The sequence below is a fragment of the Episyrphus balteatus genome, chromosome 3 (assembly GCF_945859705.1).
Source record: "Episyrphus balteatus chromosome 3, idEpiBalt1.1, whole genome shotgun sequence".
Classification (NCBI taxonomy): Eukaryota; Metazoa; Arthropoda; class Insecta; order Diptera; family Syrphidae; genus Episyrphus; species Episyrphus balteatus.
This window is the reverse complement of record NC_079136.1, coordinates 119103942-119126996: the sequence shown is the minus strand read 5'-3', so window position 1 is coordinate 119126996 and position 23055 is coordinate 119103942. Positions and strand designations below refer to the sequence as shown.

The 23055-nt window shown below is 30.1% G+C and overlaps 1 protein-coding gene and 1 long non-coding RNA gene across 3 annotated transcripts in view; both read left to right on the top strand.

The window, feature by feature from the left end:
• The window catches only part of LOC129913107 (developmental protein eyes absent), a 74258-nt gene extending 52557 nt beyond the window's left edge, over window positions 1-21701 (top strand). For both annotated transcript variants that reach the window (XM_055991604.1, XM_055991603.1), the window contains exons 2-5: window positions 5396-5442; window positions 17383-19248; window positions 20979-21223; window positions 21283-21701. In XM_055991604.1, the coding sequence (XP_055847579.1) occupies window positions 5396-5442; window positions 17383-19248; window positions 20979-21223; window positions 21283-21464 (2340 nt within the window). In that variant the 3' untranslated portion in view covers window positions 21465-21701. The remainder of the gene's footprint in view (window positions 1-5395; window positions 5443-17382; window positions 19249-20978; window positions 21224-21282) is intronic.
• On the top strand, window positions 448-2885 carry LOC129913110 (uncharacterized). The gene is made up of 3 exons (XR_008771982.1): window positions 448-1000; window positions 1159-1420; window positions 1476-2885. It is a non-coding gene; the product is annotated as an uncharacterized LOC129913110 (long non-coding RNA).
• Window positions 21702-23055: the final 1354 nt, after the last annotated feature.

Sequence of the window (23055 nt, the reverse complement as noted above, 5' to 3'; positions counted from 1 at the left end):
TTTCTTAAAGCCCTAAATCAATCACGAAGTCATTTTCATTATCTTTGTTTGAAAAGTGTGGATCTTTGGACATCAAATGGCTTTGTTGTGTGTTATGCACTGAAAAAAATGGATGTCCTACTGGTCTTAAATTACTGAGCTAAAAAAATGACAGAATTAAATTATGGTCTCTTAGAAAGATATTTATTGGTTCAAATGAGACCCCAAACACACAAAATGGCATTCATATTTTGAATTCACATTTTCACCAGGTGATTTTTCGGAATCGTTGTTTGATTTGTCTTGTTCATCGGTCAATTTGCTCATTGAATTTTAAAACTACCGAGCTGATTCGAATTCAAAAGTTGATTTTCCAGGACTAAATCTTTGTTTTGACAAATTCTGTTACCATTCGAATTCATCCATTGTCTTGCAGTATTTGGCGATTTGTTTGTCTGATGTGTGAGTTCACTTTTCATATTCCCGCATTGGTTTACTGATTTATGGCTTTCCCAAGCCAACTCAACGCCGACGGAAGACTAAAAACGCTAATGACAGCGTTTTTGTATGAAAAAAAAAAAATCCGCGCCAGATCATCAACGTTCTCTTCAACTCTACTCAAAGCACTAAAGAAGAACAAAGTGGTAGAACTTGCCGGTATTTTTAAAACGGTATACCAAGATTATGACAAAGTTATTCATTGGGCGAAGTATAACCATTGCGAAGCGCATTTAACGCTCTTCGGGGAAAGTGATTTCGCACTTTCGAATTTTAAATTTTATAAATCATACCTACACCTACGAGAAAAATGTTTAGTAAATAAATAAAAAACAAGAACAAAAAAATAACCAATTTTAAAAATCGTGTCAAATGGAATTTATCACCTCACCTGGCGCTGATTATGATCTCTTATAAGTCCCGTGTCTCGTTTAAAAAAGAGTTATTCTCCATCTTCAAACAACAAAAGAAGTAAAAAATTCAATAAATTTCCAATAAACTGATCATTCCATAGATCTTCTTGGTAATTATTAATTTTTTTTTTCTTTAAACTTGTATATACAAGGGAAAAAAGAAGAAAAAGAAAAAAATCTGAAAACCTATAACAACAATCAATAAAACACATTGACTTGACAATCTTTTTCTATCTCTCTTTTTCTCTGTGCGTAAATTTTTGTTAAGACAAAAAAAAATACAAAACAAATAAACAAACGAGACACTATAAAGTGTCACCCTCTACAAGTGATCAACGGGAACTACCTTATAACAACCGATTGGGTCCAGGTTATCAAACATTACATTGGGACTATGGTCTTGGGAATTTGAAACATGCGCCCAACACGGGGATAACCCAAACCATAAGCAAAAGAATGGAGATCTTCGTGTGTGCGCTTGCGCACATGCAGCAACTAATTTCGATAAGCAGCCACATTTTTCACTGCCCGTTAAGAACCGAGCTGCATCTTTTTACCCATTTTATTGATCTTATCTTTATCCAGAGTTTTTTGTTTTTTCCCGAGGATCGCCGGGGTAAAACAAAAAAAAACAAAACGACAACGAAGACCACGATTGACATAGTACTGTATCGTGACGCTGTCATTTGAAATTGCGCAATAAATTTAAAACTTCTTCGATCAGAGATCTCTTCTTCTTCTGCTTCTTGGGTTGTTGATCAGTCAAGAGGAATGTGTTTTAAATATGCAAATAGTTTTGTAAAAATTAACAAATATTTAAGAAAATAGAATGAGAAGAAAAAAAAAAAAAAAAACAAAGTTCAGGACCTGAACGCGATGTCACCAGTTTTCAATCAATGTATCCTATTTTCAACAAAAATTATTCATTTTGTTAAATTACAAATCTTGTGAGATTGAAATTATGAAGTTTGGATGTTTATGGATATGTAAGTATTCTATGAAAAATAATAGAATCCTAATTATTACTTCTCAGTACAGAATCGGATGTAAAAAAAAATTTAAGTGCAAATTTAAATCCACAACAAAATTGCTAAAACTTTGTGGAATGTATTCAACCAATGTATGTCCAATAAAATCAAGAAAAATTCACTTCCACATAGTATTGGTTTCTAGAATCAATTCTTGAGCACATGACCAGAAGCAAAAAGGCAACGGGATTTATATCTTTAAAACGAATAGAACTTGTGGAACGTATTCAAAAAAATCAACTTCCAATTAAATCAAGCAAATTTGACGTCCACATTGTGTAAAGCACTAGGATTCCTTGTACTAACTCCAGAGCACATGACCAGAAAGATAAAGCCTATGGAAGGTGCATCTTTCAAACGAATAGAACTTGTGGAACGTATCTACCAAGTCAACCTCTACGATGAAAAATAATTAACCTCAACATCAACATCGTATTAGACATTAGGATTGTAAGAACTAACTCCTGGCCATACAACCAAATTTTAAAAGAGCTACCGAAGTTCCATCTTGAAATCAAATAAAACTTGTGGAACGTAAGCTGAGAAAGCTGTATTTCAAAGATAAATTTTTAGCTTTTAAGATTATGATAGATAGATAGGAGCAAAGTTCATTAACCCAAGTACATATTCAGAGTATAAATGAAATTGTGTTAAAGACAGCATTTGCAAAACTTACATTCCACACGTTATAATTTCCAATAGAATTTGTAAAATATAAATTTTGAAGCATTTATGTATTTTTGCACTTCTTCAATTCCTAATTTTGTTGTCCACATGTTCGCTCTCTAAAAAATTTAAAGTGTTTTAGAATGTGGAACGTATTCGTTTGGAAGGAGTTATTTTTCCTTTACTGCCCAAAATGCAACTTAATCTCCGAAACTGTAAATAAAAAAATTATTTTTCCTGTATATAATTCCTAACTGTTTCATGTTCCCTATATGATCCAACTTCCAAAACCTATTTCCATATTAGGAGAAACCAAAAAAAAGGCAATATAAATAATTATCTCATCTCGATTCGTTTCGAATTTTTTAACGATGTCATTTAGTTAAAATTTAATGAGCATTTACCATCACACTTAACACAGATTTCTCCAAACGACCGACGACCATTGCGATGCAACACGTTCAAAGTTCGTTATCTGAAAAATATAGTAGAGTCATTTGCTCAATGAGCAAAATGTCAAGATTTGCAATAAATTTATTTACAAGAAGAAAAAAAAAATTGCATTTGCCGTAGTGCGGTACTTTTGTTTTGGGTTTTTTTTTTGTTTTCTTTTTTTTTTGTTTAATGACACAGCGAGTTGTTAGTGAATGAGCTGTGCGGAACCAACATGAAACTGCTATAAGTTAGCTAAGTTATATTGGTGGCGCACTCTGATGGCAAAGAGCTAAACATGCACTCACGACCAAAACATTAAGACGTGTGACTAATTTGCATGGCAATTTCCATGGAAATCTATAAAATTTAACGATCGAACCGATATAGAAGTTTAAACTGGAGTTGGTTTTTTTTTGTATAGATAACTGCGATGGGGATTTGAGTTTGTATGAGTTTTGTAGGCTTAGATATACCACACAGGAGCAATATTTCCATTTAACATGGTAGATTAGTTTTAATTCTATGAAGGCAACGTTTGTTCGTATAATTAATTTGTGTAGATGGTAAATGACCTACGCTTTTATATAGGCTTTGCGAATGAGTCAGATTTGTTTTGGGGTGCTGCGCTGGTTGGGAACAATATTCGTGACTTTGTGCTTAATAAATTATATTATTGATAAAATCCATAATGTCAAATTGAACTGTCAAAGATACTCAAATTATTTTCCCTTTTTTTCCTAAGTGCAAGAGTGTTTTTTTCTTTTCACATTAGATTTGTGTTTTAGAATTCTACAATTCTTTCAAGTTTGTGGTCTTATTGGACTGTTGTAAGCCAAACAAAGAACAAATTTCTGGGGTTAACTCGGGATTACCTCGGGCCTAAATCGGAGTTAACACAAGGATGATATCGCAATGAGCACTAACTTTTTTGTAACCTAAGATATCGCCGTTCTGTGAATGTAGAACCTCAGTTATGTCACTGTCTGAAATGAATAATTTTTTTCATTTCTCGTACTACGTTGTTGTTATTTAAAAAAAAAAATGAGTCTTTCTATGAAATCGAATACTTCCCACATCTATGGTAATTTCTTATAAGAGTTTGAAAATTGCATCGAAAAAGGTGAACTGTTTTGATTTGAAAACAACTAAAATAAATTTATTCCTTATCCTGTAGTATGTTAATTAATTGTTTTTATATTGTTACAATGATACAAAGTTCCCCTATCTATGACGCCATGTAAGATTAGACACTAACACTCTTGTTAAAAAGACGACGTTAAAAAAGACTATATGACTTGTTAACAAGAAATAAAACACGATAACGTGATCGAACTACCTTTTTTTTCTACTCCCAAAAAACCTACTCATATGTCTGCTGTTTATAAAGTTTGGCCTATTAAATATGCATTTTATGTAAATTAACTACCATTTAACATTAACATCACAAAAAAAAAAATATCAATATAAAACTTGTGAACATCCCATAAAATTGTAATAGAATGAAAAAAAAAAAGCCACACACGATCGTTGAACTTAACGAAAGAAAAAATAAATTTAAATAAAACAAAATGAATAAAATTAAAAAAAAAAAAAATGTTTACATTAAAAATGCGCTTTTTTTTAAATTTTATGTGTAAATAAATTCAAAAACAAGAAAGAAAATTTACATTTTAGTCATCATCAAAAAATGCTTAGATAAAAATAATAAACAAATAAAAGTAAAACAGAAAAAAAAAAACAATTTTATTATTTGTTATGGTTGACTCCAATATCACACTGTCATTAAATCAATAAAATTGCAACTCATTAAAAATATGACTTTTTCACACGCTTCATTTTTTTTTTTTTATTGAAAATTAAGAAGCAACTTTTTAATTAAAACAAGCAAAGTGTGCAAGACGCCCTCTCTTCCTGATTAATAAGCAAATTTTGTTTGCAAAAAATAAAATCGTTTACTACTCAACTCATGTCTGTCTGTCATTTGGGTGCTTAATTGAAATTTGATTCCAAAATTCTGATGATAAATACAAATGTCCCTGATTTTCTGTTTTTTTTTTTTTTTTTTTTTTTTTTTTTTTTTTTTGACAATATGCTTGCTGTTTTCTCTCAACAGAATTTGTGTCTGATGATTTATTATATAGATTCTTTACTAGTTTTTATTTTATACAAACATTTTTGTGCTGATTCTATTAAAATGAAAAAAAAAAAATTCGAAGGCGACACTTTATTTGTGACTTTTCCTTCTATACAATAGGAGTACAAAATTTCTTTGTCATGTTCTTGGAGCGTGATTTGAATACAAAATCACATAAAACTATATAATTTGAGAAATTAATTGAAAAACTTTTGAATTGCAATTTTTGTTTTTATTTGCAGGTTAAACGTCCCAAGACAGAACATTCGGATTCTAATGACAGAAGCAGGTAATTAAAAAAAAAAAAAAAAATCAAATACTCATAATCTGGGAGTGTTTGGGGGTATCAGAATTTTTGTTGAATATGTACCTTTACTTATTTGAAATGGTTTCTTCCGCATTCGTATACAAAAAGTAAAACTAAGAATTTAACTCCTCCATTTTTTGATATACCTATGATTAAAACCTTCTGTTTCTCATGTTTTTAAGAACTTATATAAGACTTGTAATACAATTGAATTGTATTCAAGAAAGAGAATATTCAACAAGTTATAGTCCGATAACAGTGTTCTTATAGTCTTAAAGAAGCTTAAAAGAAACTTGAAACTATAACCAGATTTTTTTTTCAAATAGGTAAATACCTAGGGTTGGGGTCAAAATTCTGCCGGGGTCAAAATTCTTTTGTCAAAATTCTGCTTTTCAAAATTCTGTTTTTCAAAATTCTGTTTTTCAAAATTCTGCTTTTCATAATTCTGTTTTTCAAAATTCTGCAAAAAATTAAAAAAGGGTTTGGAAAATGTTAAAAAGCGCGCGCTTTTGAACATTTTCCAAACCCTTTTTTATTTTTTTTTGCAAAATTCTGTAAAATCATCTTCTTGAAAAATTATCTGTTTATTTGATTACTTATCTACATAATTTGCATTCTTTGAATGGATATTAATTTTTGTTTTATAAATGAATAAATTTGAAAATATTAAGAAAAGGTTTTGAATACTAAACATTTCAGAAAATAATTCAAAATTTTTTAATTTTTGTCAAATAAAGATGAATATTCAAAAATTTGAATAAGAAAAGGAATATCTTGTATCAAACAACATCGGTTCCAATAAGTTATAGATTTTATTTGAAAGAAAGTCAGTCTATGCATTTTAAAAAATATTTGCGACACTTAAACAAAAAAATTTAGGAAAGTGCCAATGTTGAATTACATTAATGAGGTGTATTTTTCTTTAGTCAGCGCATATGCTATAAAAAAAAAAAACAGAATTGGCAGAATTTTTTTGTTCAAGTATAATGCTGTCAGAATTTTTTAAAGCAGAAATTTAAAATGCAGAATTTTGAAAAGCAGAATAGAAAAAAAGCAGAATTTTGAAAAACAGAATTTTCTTTAAAAAAGCAGAATTTTGAAAAGCAGAATTTTGACCCGATCCCAAATACCTGCTATGAAATTATTTCATTTTATTAAATTGGTAATATTCATTTAGCTTCACATTTACAAGTATTTGATTAATTAGGACCAATTTTTCAACAGTCAGACAATCCTCAGTTAGAGCTTCTTCCTAGGAATATCTATTTTTACTATATTGACTTTATTCGTTTGATAGTCTAACTAATGATTGAAAATCGTGACTTACTAAAATAATAATAAAATATAAGTTTTTACCGAAAACCTCTCTGAAAGTTTTTAAGGAGTCTTTCAGAAGTTTCTGTTTCATGTACTATAAGGTGCCCACATACTGAGTTTTTACCGAAGCTCGCTAAGTTCTTTAAACACTTCTTAACATCTTTATGTTGGTTTTAATAAAGTTATAACTTCTATTATGGATATTACTTCTTAGGAATGTTTTATAGAAGCTTTATAATATAAATATTATGTAGAATATCGTTGGCTGAGTTCTTAAGGCCCATTTGCTCATACGGATCATAAATTTAAATCATAGCTAGGTCGAACATAGCTCTTAAAGAACACTTAGTTTATTCCAAGTTGCTAAAAAATATTAATGTTCAACCTATCAATGATTTACTTTCATGCTAGAAATCCCTGAGATTTTCAATTCAAATGTCAAATAATGTCAAATTAATTTTAAATTAAATTATTTTTCATGTGTTTTGAATTTTTCTTTTATTAAATATAATAAATTTGGTTAAATGTTAAAGTGCGTGGTAAAGGTTTTTCAATTTTTTTTGGAAAAAAGATCAATATAACAAAATAATACAAATTTCTGTTTGACGCAAGACAAAAAATAAATCTGTCACATAAGGCTTAAGGAATGAAATAGGTTGGAAGAAATGTCAAAACTATGAGCTCCAAAAACAACCTGAAAAAAGTTTGCATTATATGGAAATTTAATATGGAAAATATGTTTGGATGTAAGTTAAACTTAATTTTAAATAATCTATATAGCGCTATTTTACACCCAATGGCATTTTCAACACATGTTCCCTATTAATTTCTTAATAAAATTTGCTTAGGTAGAACCTAAACTGCTTATGTTCTACTATTTCTTCCCCCTAAGTTATGTTTAACTTAGAGGAATTTATGACACAGTTCGAAGTTCGTGCAAACCGCTATGCAGAACTTAGAGCTTTGTGTTTCACTTAAATATTTATGTTTCGTTTCAGCAAATGGGCCTAAGTGAGCATTTGAGCAATCAACCATTTTTTTTTGGAATACTCTTTCGATTTGCACAATTCGAATTTTTATATCTTTAATTCTTTCGGAGATATGACAGTTCCAAAATGTTCTATAGACCAAATTTTGTTATAAAATGGTTCTAACGATTTTGATTAAGAAAAAAATGTGTGTAGGTACTTAAGAAAGTATAAGGTAGTACTTTTGAAATAATGAAAATATTTTTTGGACCATTACTAACACTGCCTGCCATATTTCTTGATTTCTGACCGTTTTCTTGATTTCTGACGTGAGTGTAGAAAAATGTTTTGGTAACTTCAATATTAATATGTATGAATAAAAATTTTCAAAAAATCATTTTTTAAAAAATCATAAAAAATTTATTTTGAACAGCTTTTTGAACAGAAATTTGTGTACATAAAAAACTTTATATCATGGCTTGAAAAGCAAAATAAATCTAAAATTTCTTGTTATACTTACAAGACATTGTATGGCATACTTGGTTTTGGGATCAAAACCTATTAAATAGATGTGTTTTTTATTTTAATAAACCAAATTTTATAATATCTTTTCAGTTTTTAATAAATTTTTTATAAAATTAAATTTAAAATATTCTTTTATGAATTTTTAATAACTTTAAGTATTTTTTTTTTTTTTAACCATTAGAGCTAGTACGTGCGACTCAATCTTGCATTTTATTAAAATTACGGCAATTATTTTTATTCCGATTTCTACAAGATAGAAGAGGGTATACAAAAACATACTAATATTTTCATAAAAAAAGAATTTTTCAATTTATCAATACAAAAACGTACACTTTGACTTATACGTACTTTTTTTATTTACCTAAAAATATGTTTAAGTTAGAGAGCAGTATAATAAAAACACCGAAAGTGGTTCTTACCTAGTTTATGTTTCCTACGCTTACTAAAACTTAAAATCACCTACATCGAAAGATTTATTTTTACACTGAAGAATTTTTTTTAAATTTTTTAAAATTTGTATTTTTGCTTATGAAATTGGTCAAAAAAAAAAAAGAAAGGAAATAAATAAAATTCAATATTCCTTTCGTGTGCAAAATTGTAAAATGAAGATAGTCAAAATAAACTGGTAAGAATAGAATTTATTTTCACTTACATTATTTTAACCATATTTAATTGAATTGAAAACTTGATAAAAATATTCCCTCAAGGAGAAACCTCAAATAAAATTTAAAAAAAAAAATAATTTAAACTGACATTTGTACGTCCTCCATTATTGAAATAATTTAGTCAATGGATTTATTAATCTTCAATCTTAAAAAAAAGTTTTTTTTTTAAATAATTCAATAAAAATACAAAATTAATATAAATACAAAAATAGCCTCATTTACCAAGAAACCAAAACAATGAAAATCTTTAAAATTAAATTAAAAAAATATTATTTTTTGTCTTGCAACCATATCGCGATTTAATCGATTCCATCACATGCATCGAAAAAAAAAATCAATAAAATACGTTGCTATAATTGGGGTATCCACCAGAGTGAAGTTTATTGTTTCTTTATTTACTGTGATCGTTAATTTTTTTTTTTATTTTCGTCTTGCTGCCTTTGCCTTTATAGGTTATAGAAAAACCATAAAATAAGCAAATGGACACATTTTGCTGTGTATATACCCTTCAAGAATTACAACACTGACTTATAATAGCAGATAAGATTTATATTTTGATTGTTTTTGAATGAGATGTTTTCTCATTTGTTTGGTCATAAAATGATTTATATCTAAATTGGTTTATCGAAATCTTGAGTAAAGGTTTCTTTTAATTACAAACTTTTATTTTTTTTTTATAAGCAAGAGAATTAGACTATTAGACAATTAAATGGGCCCATTTGTTGGTAGAAATATTTTTTTCTTTCAAGAGTAACCATCTGTCTTAAGCTTAAATTAATTTTCTTATAGCAGGTGGCCGAAACTTTCGATTCTGTTTCTAATCCAAATAATTTCTCCACTTTAAACGTTGCTACCTTTTTATATCAATTTTAAGCTAGTTTTTCTATGAATTTAAAGCTTAAGTTCAAAGGTACCCAAAGTCTTTAAAATAATATATCAAAATTTTAAGAAAAAAAAAGTCATGTATGCAATTCACACGTGGTAGAAGTGAAACCTTAACAAAAATTTTTCCTTGCTAAAAAAAAAGAAAAAATCTCCTTTAAATACATGTTTTTTATATGACAACCTATATTAATTTTTTTATCATCTGAAAGCTTATTGTTTCAGCTCAAAATATTTATATCGTCCATGTCTATACAACATCTACAAAAAGAGCTTATTTTTTTCAAACCAAATCACTTTTCATCAAAAAAGCAAAAAAAAAAAAAAATCAATCTTTTTCCTCTTTTAACACCATTAAATATATTTTTTTATATGACAACCTATAGTAAATTTTATATCATCTGAAAGGTTATTTAACCTTTTATATGACGTATGAATCATATTTCAACTATGTCGAAATTTCAAGCTGAGATTACGGTACTTCCTACACTGGTCATCGTCAACAGATCTCCACAGGTGTTTTGAGGTATTTTTCAAGTTTTTCAATTTAAGATTGTGTAACTTGTAAATCTCCAACGGTTAATTGTGATATATCAAATGAAAATTAAATCAAAATTGTATGTGCACTAGATCAAAAGATAAAAGAACATCTTTGTACCGTTATCTCAGAATTTTGAATAAAAAATTAATTGAAATTTTGTACATTTATAGTTTATTTAATTACCTATCTATAGTACAAATTTCATTCATCTATCTATTAAAACAAAAAAGTTATGTTCGTGTCGCGTTTTCGTTTCATCTTGTTTCAAATCACTACACGATACTAAAGAAGTTTTCACTTCAAAAACATAAGATTTCTATAACTAAAACAAAAAAAAAATTCAAAAATACCTGCATAACAGTTTCAAAACAAAATAGTTGCAAAAATTTAAGAAAACACTTTTTTATTTGTTTAAAATTTTAAGTAGATAAAGATAATGATACGTTAAAAATGTTTTGGATGTACCTCATATTGAATATCCCATAAATATCGGCAGCCTTCAAAAAATCAAGCCATAACACAACTCGTGCTATGTGTCTTTTTAAAACTCAAACACAAAATTAAAAAAAAAAAAAAAAAAATAAAAAAAACAAAACAAAAATAAATCACATCCAATATTTGTCATAGTCACCAACTGAATGATAGCCTATCATCTTTCCTTCTTATCCAAAAAAAAAAATAAAAAAGAAACAAAAAAACACATCTAAATCTCTTAAATTGACATCATAATTTAACCTAAAATTTGTGATCGAACAAAACAAAAAAGAATAACAATCTAAAACCATCACTTTTCCTCAAAAAAAAAAAAAAAAAAAAACTCCCACCCATTAACCTTTTTTTTATGAATTCCAAACAAATCACTTAATTATCCATCTGAACAAATGAAAAATTATTAAAAAAAAAAAAAAAAAAAAAAAACTATTCATGTTTTTTTTGTAACTTAATAGTTTTATGACTTTTAATTGAGTGTCCCATTGCTGTGCGTATGTGGATGAGGGATAAGCAATGTCTTATGTGTTTTTATGGGAAACCCCCAAGTCAAACATTATCAACGAACAACGACAACTGGAAAAATAATGACGCATAGCGCCTTTGGATGGAAATAAATCAAACAAAACAAAAAGATACAAAACTTCATAAATACAGTCTCGCTCCAACATATGAAATACGAAATCTCAGTCAAGCAAATATTGTTTAGGTTTTTGATTTGACACCAAAATAATCCCGCAGTCCATTCACACACATGATCTCACATTATTTAACCGAACCGCACAAAATATACACACACTTTGTCCCGTGTTTGACTTGAAGATACAACTCGTATCTCTATGATGATAAATCAGCGGACAATTTAAGATACTTTTTTCAGTCACTGAGTTTTATTGGATTTAATTTGTTCTCATGCGGTCACCCTATTAACAAAAATATAAAAATGTCGGGGGTGATGTTGGATGCATCTTTTGGATGCATTCACACATAATAGACATTAAGATTACTATGTCCTTGTCAGAGTTCAAAGTGTCACAGGGCTCGAAGGACTTATTTATTATTTCTAAGAAAATGTGACAAAGCAAGTGTCTTGTATCTAAATCCGTTCTTTTTTTGATTTATTTGGGAATTTACAGAAGAAAAAAAAATGTTAAATCCTGCTTTCCTGAGGGCCATCTCAATCCCTAACAGATTAACCTCTTGAAAATGTGTTAAGACGGATGATGAAAAAAAGAAAAAAAAAATACTTAAGCTGGGCGTTAAGAGCATCATTCTTATTCAAACTACATTTGTTTATATGCAGATGAAAGTATTTCTATCTTCTGTTGTTGGAGTGAAGACATGTGTTTTTTTTTTTCTTTCAATTTTTTCAAAATTTATAAAAAAAAAAGACAAATATGAGTGTCCCATTTAACTGGTGGCAATGGTAGACGTGTGACAGACATTTGCTCGGAGGCACATGCTGGATGTCTATTTTTGGCAGGATGCATGTGTATTTTGCACAAGATGTTGTTTTTGAAATCTCATTTCTCATATTATATGTTTTGGGATTTCGTTTTTTTTTTTTTTTTTTTTTTTTTGAAAATTTTTAATCAACAAGTGAGATTCGGTTGGTTGAGTGGAGTCTTACGATTTCGAATACAAATTGAGTAAAGATGATTGCAAATTATTTTGAAATCTATTTTAACTAAAATCAATTAATTTAAGGTTAAAAAATAACCTTTTGGAAACCAGGTTAAAATTATTTGAGAATTTGTCAAGGAGCAATCTAAAATTGTGGAAAATTGATTATAACTAATTTGGTAAATAAATCGATTGCAAATTGGTTTAATAAAATTGTTGTAAAATGTGTCCAAATTTATAGAAGTTTTAACTTAATTAACAATAGCTTTACTCAGGAGCAACTGTCTAATCTAGTACCTAGTACGTCACTAAAAGCCCTTTGTTATTTTTGTCACGCAATTCATAGGTCATAAAGTTACAGAATTATTTAAATAAAAACATTTTAAGAAGTATTAAGTCATTAGGAGATTCTAGGCATTTTTAAACTTTTTTGTACCGTGGGTACATTCAAATTAGTTATTTTTAATAAGTAAACATTTTACGAACTCGGAATTAGTTTTTGAGGCTCGAACCTACAATATTTATGCAATATAGGGTCCTTGCCATAAAAAATCCGCACATTTTGTATAGGAAGTGGCAATCGGTGAAATTGTCTAAAATTTTACTATATGTTGTTCTCCTGAAGCCCCTGATCAAATGCGCTATTTTTTGAGTGTAATCCATACGTTTTTAGGGCCGCTGAAACCGAATCCGAAGTCCGTTTTGCCCCATCACGTAAGGTTTTCAAGATAACCTCAAAAAATGTCACAGCTTCAAAATTTTTTTTTTGGTCTGGGAGTGCGTTAGTGATAATTATATGTTTTTCGGTCGCTAAAACCAGATTGGAAGTCTATTTTGCCCTATAACGTCAGGTTTTTTTTTCGATAACCTCAAAAAAGAAACGAACATCTTTTCTTAGGTTATCTCAAAATCCATACGCGATAGCGCAAAATAGACTTCGAATCTGGTTTCAGTGACCCGAAAAACATATAAGATCAAAAAAAAAAAAAAATATTGCACGACTGGGGTCGCACGTACTTGCTCTTATGCTTAAAGTAACTTTCATGCTATAGCTTTTTATTCAAGAAAATTAAGAAAAATTAAAAAAAAAAAATTAAATCTGTTTTTATAATTAATTAAACACCGTTTTAAATGATCTTTAAAAAAAAAACAAGTATGCCAGCTTATTTCTTGTATAAAAAGGAATTTTTAGAAAAAAATCTTTCCAAAATCGTTAGAGCCGTTTTTTTAAAAAATATTTTTTTTATACAATAAAAATTTTCTAACATTTTTCAAAAAAAAAGTTGGTATGCCATTTTGAAGAAATAATTAATTTAAATACAAAAACAAAATTTAAAAATTTTTCACAAACTCGTTTTCAAAAAATTGATTTTTCAAAAAAAAAAAATTTCAAATATTTTTTAAAAATCCAAAAATGTGTTTTTTGAAAATTTTCTAAAATTTTAATATTACCTTTACTTGAACGCTTTTGTATAAAAATTTTCGTTGAAATCGGGTTAGTCTTGTAGAAGATATTCATAAATCAAAAAAACCGTTCTATGACAGGTACCGTTAATAAAGGTACAAAAAATATATATTTACTTTTCTATTTCCGTTATATGGCAGGTACCGTTAGTTTTGGTCATAAAAAAAAAAATTTCAATTTCTCCTCTAGGGAATCACCAAAAATTGCTAACTACCAAGTTTGAAAAAAATCGTTACATTAGTTTAGGCTGCAGCTCAAGGTACTTACAGATGGACAGACAGAATTGCCGGACCCACTTTTTTGGCATTCTCCATCATCGTAATGTCATGTAAAATTGTTATTTCGAGTTCGATTTTTTTTACGAATCCTAAACTTGCCCTATAGTACCTATATCGCAAGTAAAAATTAGTTTGAGGCTGTAACTTTTTTGAGGTTATCTTGAAAACCTGACGTGGCAAAACGGACTTCGGATCCGGTTTCAGCCACCCTAAAAACCTATGGATTCCACTAAAAAATAGCGCAAAACACAATATAGGGAGTTACTATCCCTTATAAAAGGTTTGAGATAGTTATCGGAAAAATCCCGTTTTTTTTTTTAAACTGTCCATTTTTCGACTTTCTGCCCATACAAAATGTGCGGGGTCCTTTATAAAAGTATTACCTAAGTTATTCCCAATGACAAAGTTTAATAACACTGATCGGCAACGAAAATGGAGCTTGAACCAAACCATACTTTTCTAAAGGACTTTTGTGTGCTGATTCCGAATCTGAAGTCAAAATTTCACTGGTACGTCAAGTTTTCGAAATATTTAAATATTAACAGGTCAAAAACGCGTTTTTGTGGTACTTTTGGCGTTGAATGTCATCACCGTTAAATTTTTTTTCGCAAAACTACATATGCAATGTTCAAAAGCCATATTTTATCGTCTTAAATACGTTTATTTTTATTTTCAAAATTATTTTTTTCTAAAAGATATTTGGTATAGAAAGGTATGATATCTCAAAATCTTGGTGGTTAAGTTAACTTATGGTTTTTGAAGCAGATTTGAAGTAAATTTCAGTTTTCGACTCCTGAATTCGGTTGAAAAAATAGCAAAATATTACGGAAAAATAATATTTTTAGATCAAATGTCAAAAAACATTTCATTTAAAGTTAGTTTTTGGGACTTTATAGCTGAAATTTTGATGAGCAGAGCTCAAAAACTAGACGTGATGGAAAAAATCTGTAAACTGTTTTGAATTCAGCACACTCAAGTTTATTAAAATCACCTTACAGAGTTCTTGTTCCCTTTGTTTTTTTGCCGACCAGTGTAATTGGAGATTGGACCGGTGGGGTTATTCTTCTGCTGCCATGATTATTTCATTTAAACCGTCTTTTGGAGATTTTCAAGAGAAAAGATGCCAGAAAAATCGTATAAAAATCCAAAAGATTTATGCTGAATAGTGGCAAAATGATTATATGCTTTTTTATAATGACCTGTTTCATACTAATCGTGTATCTCCTAAGATAAGATTCACTTCGAAACAATCCTCTGATATCGGCTGTAAACCAATTAGCAACAACATATTTTTACACTCGGTATTGGCATTTTATATATATTTTGTTCCAAATAAGTTATTTTCACAAATAGCTTCTAGAAGATCCTGAAATCCTGGAAAGCTACTGGTTCGGTTCCCAGTTCCCAGATCTTAACTTAAAAAAGTAACAAAATTAACATTAAAATTGTCCATCATTAAATTTAAAGAAACCAAACAAGATTTTCATTTAAAAAAAAAAAAATTTAAAAGACATTCTGTGTCACCCTTTTCTTTCATAAATTCTAATCAACATCGTTTAAAATCGTTTCAACAAGTCAACCATCCAATTTCCCTAGAACTATGTCAAACCTAAATCTCAAAAGGAAGTCGGTGGACATTTAATTTTTCTTTCAAAATTTTATTTTTGGTTTGTTTTTTTGCAAGTCCCTATATTATTTATTTTATGTGACAGATTTGAACATTATTTGAAAAGTAGCGACAAAAGGCATCTTCATCCTAAAAATGGGATTAAAGTCGCTAAAAGAAACTACATTTCAGATGGCACACTCTTCAAAATAAGATTTAGAATGAAAACAGAAGAACATTTGCTCAACATATGGGTCACAGTTTTTATGTTTTTTTTTTTTTTGTGTGTTGTTCTTGTCTAATTTGTGTTTTATGATTTTTCAGTTTTTTTTTTTTTTCAAGTGCACTTGACTCTGATTTGATTTTTTATTTTTCTGCTAATTATGTGTGTCCTTTTTAACTACATGGAACCTTAAAGCAGTACAAAATCCGAAATTTCAGGAATTTTGTTCGTATTCCTTTTTTGTGTGTGTGTGTTTTTTTTTTGTTTTTTATTTCTGACTTGACCTTTCTTGACAAAAATATTTTATGCTCGTTAAATTTGTATTTTTGGACCTTTTTTTCATTTTCGGTCTTCGTTTGTTTATGGATGAATGAATGCCTGTCTGAGCCTTCGTGTCCCCAGAGTGTGTCCCATGTTGGTCAAGAAGTATATACGACGACAGACAAAAATAAAAACGAAACACATTACCGATTGTATCACTGTTTTAGATGTCAAGTTAATTAATTTAATTTCTTTGGCACATTAATACACGATCCACAAAAAAAAAATAAAAGAAAAATAAACCGTTTTGGGACCTTTTACTTACCATATTGTCTGTATAAATGCAAAGAGGATGATCCACCATAAGAAAAAAGACATTTATTTGACAATTAATGATGATGCTTTATGGGTAGAATTCTGTAGGCAGAGATTGAATATGTGTCATTTATGATGTTTTGACGATTTGTGGTTGTGTCATTAAGAAGTGTTTATTGAGATATTTGTCTCTCAATGAGTTTAAACAGCGGGTGGAGTTAATTAATGAGATTTGAGGAGAATTTAAGAGTTTAAGAAGGTGTATGGAAGGATTTTCTTCTCTTACTTGATTTAGAAATGATTTTATTGCTTCCAAAAGTAACCTATAACATACTCCACAAATCAGAGAGTCTTTTGAAACTAGTTGAGTTGAAATCAATTCAGTATTTTCAAAAATAATGGAGAACAAACATTGAATTTTTATTTTTTTTATCAAAATTCTTGAATAAAACAGAAATTGAGATATAGGTTAGCAAGATTTAACTATTCTCAATGACAAAAAACGGCTTTAAAATGAATAATATATAGTTCAAAGCTTTTGTGGAAGGTGTTCGAAAATGTTTTCTTCTCACAATTTGTATAGAAATAATTTTATCACTGCTTAAAGTAACCTATTACACACTCCTAAAAATAAAGAATCTTATAAAATTAGTTGCATTGAAATCGGTTCAGTATTTCCAAAGATAATTGAGTACAAACATACATTAGATTTCAACTTTTTACCTAAATTCTTAAATAAAATATAATTTTCTTCTTATTTTCAGACAATGCAGTGGCCCAACATCGTCACTCAACACTGGCCAATGTAGTCCTTTAACGCTGTCACATAGTTTACAATCATCAACATTGAATAACAACAACAACAACAATAACAACAGTTGCAGCGGTTCCTCATCCAACAGCCTAATACATCATCCAACATCCACATTGGCTCTGTCTGCAACCGCTGTATCACTGCCCACCTTTGCACAATCAACTCCAATTTCCTCCACAATTTTACCCCCCTCATCCCATCCACATTCACACTCCCATTCCCATTCACATCATCAACAACAGCAACAGCAGCAACAACAACAACAACAACAACAGCAACAACAGCTGTTAACTTCATCAGTTGTATCGCACAATCTTGGACAACACGCGACATCTCACCACATATCCACCTCTCATGTATCGAATAGCTCAGGTTCACCGTTAGGCACGAACGGCGCAGGCGGTGGTGGCAGCAGTGGAAGTGGTGGTGGTCTGCACCTGTCATCAAATTCGGGTGATGCTACATCATCAAGTCTATCATTACATACGACAAGTTTGAATCTCTCATCGGCGTCACCCTCAGCGACGGGACAAGGCGGTGGTGGTGGTCGACTTGCAGCACACTCTGACCTGGGCATGTCCCATTGGCTAGCAGCAGCTGCCGCCGAATCCAACATAAGTGCCACCGTGAAATCGGAGAATCGAAGTCCCGGTCTGGACGCTGTTGGTCCAGGTGGCCTCTTGCCACCAACGGGAAGTAGTCATCTCTCAGAGAGTACAGCTTCGTTGTTTTGTTCGAATCCAAGTTCGGCTGATTTTCGCCTTGACGGAAGTTCAAGTTCTACAGGCGTGCAGTCGGCGAATTCGTCAACTTCAGCGAGTACCTACGAGACGAAGCAGGAGTACTACAATTACTACAACAGCATGCAGCAATATACCCCACCGTTTTATCCAACATATGGTTCGCCGTACACAACTCGAGCGGCCACTAAAATCGCTTCTCCAAATGCCTACCTCACCTCTAGCTATGCAGCTGCGGCAGCAAACAACAATACCGCTTCCCAACTGTACCCTACCTATGGCTACAATAATTTCCCCCAATTCGGGACAGCAGCCCAGCAGGACTATAGCGGGTATTACAACGATCAATACAGCAATTACTACAATCACGCGGCTGCGGCGAATTACTCTCCCTATGCGGTGAGTTCGCCCGGATCTAGTGCCAGTCATGGATTCCATGTGGCAACTTCAAACCTCTCCGAAAGTCCCTCGGATGGTCACTCGTCAACACCAATTCTGACACACGCCCATTCGCCGCATTCTCCCCTACCCATATCGCCAAATGCCCCCATGCCCAAGACAACCCCGCCAACCGGAAAAAGTGGCACTGGTCGAGCGCGTGGGCGACGGCACGCGCAACCATCTCCCACAAGAAGCACCACATCCGAAACACCAAATGCTGACACTGTGAAACCACCGGAACGAGTGTTCATTTGGGATCTTGACGAGACGATAATCATCTTCCACACATTGCTGTCGGGCTCCTATGCTAATCGGTATTCCAAAGATCATAGTACTTTAATGACTATTGCTTTTAGAATGGAAGAAATGGTATTTAACATGGCCGATTCACATTTTTTCTTTAACGAAATTGAAGAATGTGATCAAGTGCATATCGATGATGTGTCATCGGATGATAATGGACAGGATTTGAGTAATTATAATTTTGCAACAGATGGATTTCATACGGGTGCTCCGGCGGGAGCACCACCAAATCTGTGCCTGCCGACGGGAGTGCGTGGTGGTGTTGATTGGATGCGAAAGCTGGCCTTTCGCTATAGGAAGATCAAGGAGATTTATAATACGTATCGGGGAAAGTAAGTATAAAAGACTTCAAATTTATTAAAGAAACTAATTGAAGTTTGTCTTCTTTAATGATTAGGACCTCTAAAAGTTAAAAGCTAATGTCTAAGAATTTATGTATCATTTCCAACCTCTAACTTGGTTTGATTTTTCAAAGGAGTTTGACGAAAAAGTTGAATAAATGTTGGCTGTTAACTTTAAAGTTAAAAGGCTTTCGATAAGGACCTTCGCATTTTTTTTTTTTCAAGAACTGATGAAGTGGAATATGGCTTAGTTTTTGACAGTTTTTTTTTTTCTCTTCCTGTAGGTCATAAATAAATACGTTTTATCTGATTAAGAACAAACGCTTTTCTATTAGGACCTCACAAGTTTTAATCTAATGACAATTTTTTTAAGAATGCCTAAAGTTCAAACATTTTTTTTACATTTCCCAAGGAATTTTAAGAAAAAGGATTTTAATTTATATCGGAATTTTTTTCTGTTCAAGAAACTGATAACAGCTTTTTCTTTTCACAAGATTTTTGGGAATAGCTTCGAATTTATATTGCCAGTTTATTTTGAAAAAAAAGAAAGGCTTACGATTAGGACCCTGTAACGAATTTCATTGGAATTTCTGGTTAAAGATGACGAATTTTGTTAAATAATTGACCATTTTTTTAAGGAAATTTAGAAAAAAATTTTAAACAAAGTTGTTAGCAATTTTCAATTAAGACCCCATAAGGTTAAGGCGAAATTTAAAATCTCTTTTTGAATTTTCAGTGGATTAACTAAAACGGGAAACGTTAAAAATGAATTTAACAAGCTCTTTTGCAGAAAAAAGGCAATTGCAGCTTAGGACCTTTACAGAATATGAACTGCCTATAGCGAAAAATTTTATTCAAAATTTATCACTTTTTTTCCTTTTCCTAAAGGAATATCATACGAACTTCTTCAGATTATTCCGTTTAAGAAGGAATGGGCTCCTCTTTTACTTTTAGGACCTCTGTGGGTAGAAGACAACGAATTGCTTTGTAGTTTTCGGAAATACATCACTTTTTTCAAAAGAATTGTATACACCATCTTTCGCATCTTATCCTAACTGAAGCAAGTGAGTGTTTCTGTTTTACTATAAAAGGACCTCGCAGGTAGAATACAATATCTAATTTTGTTTGTAATTTACGATAATTATTTTGTTCTTTTTTTTAAGAAGCTTTCGAAAATGTTTTTAAATCGATTGAATTAGTTTTTTCTCAAAACAGAAGGTTTTATGCTTAGGACCTCAGAGCAAATACGTTGGTAGTTTCTGGGCTTCTCTGAACATGTAATAATGACAATGAATTCCGCTAAAATTTTTGAACATTTGTTAAAGTGTGGAACTTCAAAAATATTCTAAAAAGAGGAAAATTTTAAGATTAGGACCTAAACAGATTATTAAATCTATTGGCTGCAAGTTTCATTAGTATTTTCGTTCATTTGATTTGCTTGGTTTCTCCAATTGAGTTACAAAAAGATTTTTGAAGCTTATGTCGAATAAATAAGTTCTTAAAATTAGGACCTCTACTGATAAATAACTGATGACATCACAACTTAGGACCTCATCATGTTCTTAGGGAGCTTCCATAAACGTTCAAAGTGGTTATAGATAGAGTAAGAAAAAAATTTTTTTTTGTACGATTAGGACCTCTTGATTTTTGTTTTCCGTCTCATTATCCTCATTATTTAACTCTTTTTTAATTCAACAATTTTAAAATTTTTTTTTTTTCAGTGTGGGCGGTCTCCTTGGACAACCAAAACGTGATACATGGCTACAAATTCGTTCTGATATCGAAATTGCAACTGACAATTGGGCATCATTGGCAACCAAATGCCTAAATATGATTTCGCAACGTGAAAATTGTGTAAATGTCCTGGTGACATCAACACAACTAGCACCTGCCCTCGCCAAGGTCCTGCTCTTTGGATTGGGACAAATATTTTCCATTGAGAATATTTATAGCGCACATAAAATTGGTAAGTTAGAGACCCCTAAAATATCTTTACAGCAAAACTAACGTTTATTTTTTTTTTAGGTCAAGAAACCTGTTATGAAAGGATAGTGACCCGATTTGGTCGAAAAAGTACCTATGTTGTGATTGGCGATGGCGCCGAAGAAGAGGCTGCAGCAAAAGCAATGAATTTTCCATTTTGGCGAATATCAAGCCATAGTGACATTAGAGCGCTGTACACTGCCCTCGATATGGGATTCTTATGAAAAATTAATTTATTTATATTTAAACAAAAAAACAAAACAAAATTTTATTTTTTTATTTAAAATTATAAACAAAAAACTAAAGTTATCGTACATTATACTCACCAATGCATTTAAAAAAAGCAGAAACAAATAAAATGGCAAATTTTATTTCTTTTGAAAACGCACGAATGACATAATTTGAGAAGACTATATAACTTTATACATAAAAAAAAAATACAAAAACAAAAAAAAAAACAACTTAAGATATTTGTACAAAAAGAAAAAAAAAAACAAACATTTATGTTAATTTTACGTAGTAAAATACAAAAATTCCTAGTATACATTAATTATATATACATTTTTTTTTTTTAAATAATTAATTTAGATGATAAATAAATATTTTAGCACACAAATATTAAAAATAAACAAAAAAATAATTTAATTATTTTTATTTTTAATTAAAACAAAAAAAAAATGCACAGTATAAATTTATTAGTTCTTAATTTTTAAATATAGTTTGAAGCTCTGGATATTATATTTCTTGTAAATTAAAAGCCAGTGAGAGAAGATAAAATAATAAACAAATTAAAAATATAACTTTTAAAAGTTCAGAAAAATAAAAAAACAAAAATCTAATTAAAATAAAAATAAAATTTAGAATTAGTTGTATATTATAAGAAAATTTAATATTAAACTTTAAAAAATGTAGAAATTTTAATGATTATAATTAAACTATAAATGAAAATAGCACGAAAAAATATATACATATATAAAATATACGAAAAAGTTATAAAATAATTTGTTTTTTAATGCTTTTTTCAACAGGGGTACCATAAACATTTTTTTTGTTGTATGTTCTAAGTTAACTGCTTCCTTCGAAAGTGCTTGAAAGCGTTTGATAGAGAAAATCGAAAAAACTTTCTCAAAAACTTGCTTCAAAATTCAAATGTTCATAGTTTTCCAAGTTATGCTTCTAAATGCAAAAAAAAAATATTTCTTCTGTCAATAATTCACCAACCAGATATCCTTTTTTTTTGATGTCTCACTCGATGGATTTGCAGGAAATTTTTCAAAATGCATTTTTTTGATTTTGTTCGAAAAATAATTTGTAATTTTTTTTTTATCTGTTCACTGTGAACTCTTATCTGTAATCCAAAACTTGTTTCGGAATTTTGGTCAAAAGATATCGGTTTATATTGGTTTATAAGTAAACGTGAAAATATTTCAACTTTTGCAAACATAAACCTTACATTCAAAAAATATATTCAAAAATTTGATCCTATTAAAACAGCTGTTTTTTTAAAATTGTAAACTGATGTGAAGCAGATAACTACGTGTGAGATTTAAGATTTATGATCTCCTTGATATACATGAAGATCATAACAGCTCCGAATAAAGGAAGAAAAAGTAATAAGAAGTAAAATTGAAAAACATACACAAATCTGCCAAAATTTTCCTTGGAAGTATCCAGCTATAAATAAAGGTTAAATTAACAAAAAAAAAAACCTAAACGTAATTGATCTAAAATGTAAGAATTTTTTTTTAAACAATTAGACTATATTAAGGCCTCAAAAAATTAAATAAGGCATTAAATTCCGGTATGTTTCATATT